The sequence below is a fragment of the Orycteropus afer genome, unplaced genomic scaffold (genome assembly GCF_000298275.1).
Source record: "Orycteropus afer afer isolate SDZICR_OR568_19922 unplaced genomic scaffold, OryAfe1.0 scaffold00498, whole genome shotgun sequence".
NCBI classification, from domain to species: domain Eukaryota; kingdom Metazoa; phylum Chordata; class Mammalia; order Tubulidentata; family Orycteropodidae; genus Orycteropus; species Orycteropus afer.
In genome coordinates, this window is record NW_006922085.1 from 1,274,019 (window position 1) to 1,281,496 (window position 7,478).

General features: G+C 43.1%; 1 protein-coding gene across 1 annotated transcript in view; it reads right to left on the reverse strand.

The window, feature by feature from the left end:
- USP4 (ubiquitin specific peptidase 4) overlaps positions 1–7,478 on the reverse strand; it is a 68,783-nt gene that overhangs the window by 8,602 nt on the left and 52,703 nt on the right. Inside the window, exons 14-16 of the mRNA XM_042782890.1 lie at positions 6,786–6,977; positions 5,891–5,979; positions 1,960–2,178 (exon numbers count right to left, since the gene is read on the reverse strand). Coding sequence (XP_042638824.1) covers positions 1,960–2,178; positions 5,891–5,979; positions 6,786–6,977 — 500 coding nt within the window. The remainder of the gene's footprint in view (positions 1–1,959; positions 2,179–5,890; positions 5,980–6,785; positions 6,978–7,478) is intronic.

Consider the following 7,478-nt stretch of genomic DNA (forward strand, 5'->3'; position numbering starts at 1 on the left):
GCGCAGAAGAGTATGGAGGGATGGACACTGGGAAGAGGTAACAATGGGGAGGAAGTGGGAGGGGAGCTGTTGTATTGTAAATTTTGGTCAATGACATGAGACAAAGTATATTATGTGAACTGCTGTATGAAAAGTGAATTTACTCTGTAAATCTTCACCCAAATCAAAATAAAAAATTTAAAAAAAGATTTATAGCCTCGGAAACCCTATGGGGCAGTTCTACTCTGTCCTATAGGGTCCTATGAGTCAGAATTGACTCCATGGCAGTGGGTTTGGTTTTTTGGCTATGCTAACACACCAGCAACATGTCCAAAAAAAAAAAAAAGGGCATAGCAGTGCTTACAAAAATACCTCCCAAGGGGAGAGTGGTTGGCAGACCAACACAGAAGATGCATGGTATCTGCGTAAAAATACACTAATTGAATGTTTAAAGCAAAAATAGTAACAAATTGTAGTGTTTATATGTAAACTTAAGATAGCAATAGCACAAAAGACTAGAGAGGGAAATGGAAGTTTTCTGTCATTCTTATTACATTATTTTGAAGTGGTATATTATTGGGGTGCACTGCAGCCAAGTTAAAAATCTCAGGAAAAGTAGTTGCATTGGCAAACATTTACTGTGTATATTTTCACCACAATTTAAAAGAAAATCCAGAGCAACCACTAAAAACATAAAACAAAGTACATCCACTTTGGAAAACAATGTGGCAGTTCTTCAGAAAGTTAACCACAGAGATCACCATACGATCCACCCATTCCTAGGTATATAACCAAAAGATATAAGCACTTATGTTCACACAAAAACGTGTACTTCAATGTTCACAGCAGCATCATTCAGAATAGACAAAAGTGGAAGCAACCCAAATGTCCATGATACATAAACAAAATCTGGTATATATCCATACAATGGAGTATTATTTAGCCATAAAAAAAAGTACTAAGACATGCTACAACATGGATGTATGATGGATAACATGGATAATAAACACATGCTATGTGAAAGAAGCCAGTCATAAAAGATCACCTACTGTGTGATTCCACTTACATGAAACATCAACAGAGGCAAATCCACAGAGCAGAGGAGTAGTTGGCAGAGGATGAGTGAAGAGGGAATGGGGAGAGACTGCTAATGGGTTAAGAGGCTTCTTTTGCGGTTTGGGGGTGATGATAATGTTCTCACATTCTACAATGCTAATGGTTACACAACTCTGAATACACCAGAAACCACAAAATTGTGTATTTAAAAAACAGGAATTTTACAGAATGTTACGTACCTCAACATAATCGTTATTGGAAAAAAATCTTTAGAGAACTACAATAAAAACAAGAAAGCTTAACTACAACCAGTCAATTTCATCTCCAATGAACAAAGCTAAGAACACAAGAGCTAGCTTTGCAGCTCCCTTCCCGGCCCTGCCATCACTGGCCATTCATGCTGTTCATTAACAACGCATGTCCTCTGTGGATGCCTCTGCCCATCTGGGCAGTAGTCCCCACAGCAGGCACCATGTATGATGGAGGGCTTGTGAAATCCATGGCCATCACAGATGGGCTACATTTACTGAGTGTTCTTAGAGAGCAAAAGAATATGCACTTATTTTCAAATGAAATGCTGCCACACAGGAGGGCCACAAAAGGTATTATCAATTCATGGCAACGATTGTGAAGAGTGGTAGGAGCAGAGAAGTAACTTTCTTCTCTCTGAGGCCACCAAGGACCAAGGAAAGATACCTGATGAGAGGGAAGAGTGTCTGAAATAGTCCACAGGGGGCTCCAAACCAAGGATCACACAGTGTCTGTTCCCAGAGCCACAAAGAGATTATAAAAGCCCAATGCAATGAGTATTGAGTATAAGTATTTTCAAACAGAACCGGCAACAACCAGTTTGATTAATGGTATTTTCAGATTGATCCTAAATCCCCACAGATCCTAGTTTGCCAGGTCAGAGAAAGTGCTTACAGTTGAGTTTAAGTAGTTTTCCATCAGTTGCAAGTGAATTTATGTCAGCTGTTCCATAGGAGTTCACAAGGCTGAAGGTGAAAAGCCTTTTTGGGCAGGGCTGCCCTTTGATCTTTCGGATGGTCTCACTGGGGTCACTTCCCAGCTCATCCTCCCCGCTGCCTTCTGTTTCTGATAGCTGCTCTCTGCCTTCTTCCTGATGTTCCATTTCTTCTTCTTCTAACACACAAATGAAAAACAGTGCATATATAATTTGCCACCATTTCAATGTTAAAGATGAATTTAAAACATAATTACAGTATTTGCTTCTATATTCTGTTTTGTGTATGTGAAATGACAGAGATCCCTTTGTATTTACAAGGCACTCATCCCCACAGGTGACTCACTACAACAACCTTGCAAGACAGGCAGAGTGAACACTGCTATTCCGTGGTGAGCAAGCAGACTCAGAAAGATTAAATGAGTCACCCAAAAGCACAAAGGGAGGCAGCATTCCTGCCAGACCTAATTTGGGCCTCCTTACCACTTACTAGTCTACCGGACTCCACACCATATGGTCTCACTCTTTCAACTTCCATCACCAGGCCCACACAGAGGAAACAACTAAAATTAAATGTATACTTGACACTCCAGACAAGTGTTTGATAAGAAATGCAATTAAAAAGTCAATTTTGAGATACTATAATGAACACAAATGGTTAAGTAAAAGTAATCAGTTCCTCCAGAAGAAACATGTGCTGCATGTCCCTTCAACAAGTATTTACTGACTGCCTCTTGGGGGCAGGTGCCGTGCATGGTCCCAAAAATGTAGCATCAGACAGAGTCCCGCCCTCATGGGGCCCACAGTTTTAGGGGCCCCTATTTTCCTGAAATTATCAGGAAAATAATTTCAACAAAAGATGGGGACAACTCCAAAAGGTGATGTAAAAGTAACAGAAAGATTAGATTTAAAATCAAGTTTATATACTCAAGGAAACATCAGTAAAAATGAAACTTCTGAGAAAAAGACGATGTTCTGAAGAACCTTCTTTTTAAAGGGACAGTCTACCTTGGGAGTGTTCACAAGGAAGAATGAGTTGGGCTCAGGACAAGGCAGTTTCCCTTAGGCCACAGAGCAGCAGTCGTGGATGCAGGTGTGGCATGGCTCCCATCAGCAAAACTCCCAAACAGCCACCTCTCAGGAGACCCCAAGAGGCACCTGGCCCAGCTCTCAGAGCTCATCTGAGTCCTGAGGCCCTGCCCTTTACATACAGCTAAGCCTGTCCCACTCTCAGACTAGCAAGGAAGCTCTGCCCTGCCTGCTGCCTCCCAGAAAAGGACAGAACAACCACCTGCCTACACCCCACTCAGTGAACTAACAGTACCCTGACACCCTAAGAACTCCGTCCCTGGCCATACCACTTACTACCAATCACCTGGGTAATCTCAGGAACCTTCTGCCCAAGGAGTCAATTAAATGGCAGGAAGTCTATATGACAGGACAAGAAAGGCAAAAGGAGAGCAGGGTCCACTGAATACAGCTACCCATGGTCACCCAGAGAATCAGCAGGAGACCTTTAGGTCAGGTGCCACAGACAGAACAAGAAGCCATGGGCAATAAAAAAATTAAAAGTACTTCCATGTTATATAGGGACTGAAGTGGCTTACTGATCTGATAGAAACTGGTCAAATCCCTGAGACTATGGCCCCTAGTCACCCTTCAAGCCTAGAACTAAACTCACTCCTGTGGCTTAACTTTTAGCCAAACAACAGGCCTCCAAGATGAAGAATTACACAAGGGAGGTGCACTCCTTAGAACAACCAACCACAGATCAGAAGGGCAGCATTTGCGCAGGGAGAAAACTCAGAAAGCAGGAATGCATACGAAAGAAGGACCCAGGAGAAAGGTAACTACAGGGAAGAAGTGGGAGGAGAGCCATTACATTGTGGGGATTGTAATCAATGTCATGAAACAAAACATGAATGAACTGTTGAATGGAAAACAAATTTGATCTGTAAACTTTCACCCAAATCACAATAAAAGGTAAAAACATTAAAAAACAAAATTAAAAATCATTTAAAAAAAAAAAAAAGGGACCAGGTTTGCTGGTTTCACAGAGCCTGGTGGAACACCTGAGACTATGGCTCCTAGCTGTCCTTCAGGTCTGGAACTGAACCCACTCCTGTGGCTTCCAGCCAAACAAAAGACAGGCATATGAGCTGAACATTTACATTAGGTAGATACACTCCTTGGAGAGATCAACCATGGGAGAGGAGAAGGGCTGTGTATGCACAAGGAGACAGCTCGGGGGTGCAGGAGTGAATGGGAGGGTAGGATACAGATAAGAGGTAATTACAGAGAAGAAGTGGGAGGGGAGCTGTTGCATTGTGGGAAATTGAACTCAATGTCATGAGACAAAGTATACGTGAGCTGCTGTATGGAAAATGAAATTTGCTCTATAAACTTTCACCCAAATCACAATAAAAATTTGAGAAATAAACAGAGTCTATAATCTACACACCAAGACTCAATCATCTATAGGATTCAAAAGATGGCAGTAATCTTCCTGAGTAGGTAACAGAGTATTTATGAAGCAGGGCTAATTATAACATCAGCAAATATTTACAAGGTGTTGTTATTATTAATTAAGCACCTATTATATATCAGGTATTTTAACCACATTAACTCATTAAATTGTAATCTCAACCCTGTGAAGCAGGTGTCTTCATCCTATTTTACAGATGGGTCAACCAAGGCTAAGGAGGATGAAGTGACCTGTCTGAGTCCACACAGTATCTTGAGCAGGGCATCACAGTGCCCTAACCACCACAGCAGTGAGAAGCTGCAGATCAGCCAGGGTCTGCATACAGACCTCCAGTACCATTCCCAGCACCCCTGCTATAGGACCTGTGCTCCAGATACATTCCATTCATCCCTAGTGGGAGGAGATCATGGCATTCTGGAAAAAGAGTAAGAATCTGATGGCAATAAAACCTACTCAACTCTGTAATACCAGAAACAACTGAGAATATCGGATGACAATGGACCCTGGAAGGCATTATTTTGAAGGTCAATTCTCACTGTCCAGGACTGTGTATGTCCTAGAGAAATCTGGGCATTCAGAATTGCATTAAGGAGAATGGAGAGCACTGACTTGGAGGACATTTATGGTCGTAGAGGGACAAAGCCATTGAATCAACTAAACCCCTAAAAGAAGAGCGACAGCCACGGTGCAGGTCAGAAACAGCTCGTTGGTCACGGACAGGCCTGTCAACATGCAGCCACAGGATGATGGTGACCGCTCTGGGATTTCTGCAACAAGACTATCCTATCGTTTTTTAGATTGTGGCTTCCTTCTGTCCCATCTGCCATCTAGAGTTAGCCACCACCTATGCCTTCCTGAGTACAGTGAAGCAAACACCCAAGGAAGTTTATCTTTACCCTCTCAATGGCTAACCAAGACACCGGTCCTCTCAGAGACAAAGGTTTGCCTGCCAGCCAGGCCATACAAGCAGGCATTGGCTGGGTGACTCCATACCACAGTGATATATAACTGTCAAGGTAACAGCTCTGCCCACAGAGATCAGGTCATAGGAGCAGTCATTCATGTGCTGAATAAGCACCTGCTTTGTAATCCCACCAAATCAGAATTCTAATCCTGACTGCCTAATGACCTTGGGCATCACTCAATCCCCCTAGGCTCAGTCTACCTGAGGTGAAACTTGGCCTACATTGCTAGGTCGCAAAGAAAATTCCACGAGCTACGGAAGTTAGACAAGTACTGGGAACTGGCAAGGTGCTGCAGACTCGTGTCCCAGGACCTCTGCTCTATGCAGAGCCCCCAACCCAGCCTCAGAACCTCCCTCTCCCATGTGTACAACACCTTTGGAAGAAGAGGGAGGTCAGGAGGGATGTGGTCAGTCACAGCCCCACAGCATGGTGAGCGCTCACCTTCACAGCTGCCCCTGGAGCCATTGCAGGCCCCCAGCTCCAAGGGCGAGCTGCCAGACTCATCAGGCAAAGGCTGTTTTATATAGCGGCTTAATAAACAGAAATAAAAACAAGATGGTTAGTTGTAACATTTACCTATTTTTTTCTCCATTACTCAACTAACAAATAGTTCACGATTTGCATACTCAGCTGAACTCAAAGCCATTTATGTAAGTAAAAGTGCTTTACAATCATATAATGGCTCAACAATTTAAGAAATTGAGGAAAAAAATCAACAGATCAGATGCCTGATTGAACTACCAAGTCATTGAAGAATCCAAAAGTCTGTTTCAAGCCTTCTATGAAAGTTATATGCCATTATCATTTAAAAAATATTTCCCAGTAATGTTAATTACCACCTTCAGAATGACAGGGGAGCACTTCAGAAATAGTATTCAAATACAAAATGCTATCAAAAGCACTACTGTTATTGTTGTTAGTGCTGTCAGGCCAGCTCTAATTCCTAACGACCATATGTACAACAGAACAAAACACCACCCGGTCCTGAGCTATCCTCATAATCTTTGCTATGCTTGAGCCCAACACTGTAGTCACTGTGTTGATTGATCTTGTTGAGGATCTTCTAGACTCCCTTAATCAGGTGACTGACAGGAATGACAGGAACAATTCTGTGGACCACAAGGCTTGGGCACCCAATGTCTCAATGCCCATGATGTGCCAGGATGCTCCACACAACTCTACCTGCCCTAACCCTCCAAGGAGCTAACACTACTGCATTTACTTACTACAGAACTGAGCCCAAGGGATCCACATTGGCACTTTGCAGAGAGTCATTGCTACTATTATTGGGCCTATTGGTCTCCAGTAACAACCAAATCAAATCCCAGCTACCAACCTGATACGCTCACAAACAGCCTGATACAAGGACTCAAGGGTTAGCTTGTGCTTGGGGACAGAAACCAGCAGTGGCTGCCCATATAGCACTGCCCCAGACGACGTGCTCGATGGCCTGGATTTCCTCTCTCTGAAGTAGACTGGCAACGTGACATATTCTGAGCCATCCGTGGAGGTAGTGCAGACTTCATACCTGTATCAATCACATTAAGAGGGCACATTCAGAAGCAGGTCCATCTGAGTGACAGAGATCTGAGCTGCAGCTGTGTGGTAGTTACTGGAACAGGGCATATCTTAGCAGAAAAGGTGGAAAAATCGTTTCCAAGATGGTTCTATACAGACTGGGTAGGACAGCCCAAAGACGATTGTTATCTACACAATGTGAACCCAACACAACCCAGGACTCAGGGCAACTCTGGTCCCTGTTCCACCAACCATGACCTCAAACCCTGTGCTCCTTCAACTGGAACTTGGCACATAGGTGTTAGCCATCATCCCAACCATCATTCTGGACAAAAAGGTGTACAAGCACCACTAAGGTCATTTCTTGTCATGAAAGAGCTCAACTATTAAAATGCATTTTCAGTGTTCTGTCCTCTAAAACATCTAAATATTGTACAAGAATGTACACCCAGAATATTACTGAAAGATTCTTCTGTTAGAAATAGATGGTACCCAGCTACAACTGTCAACC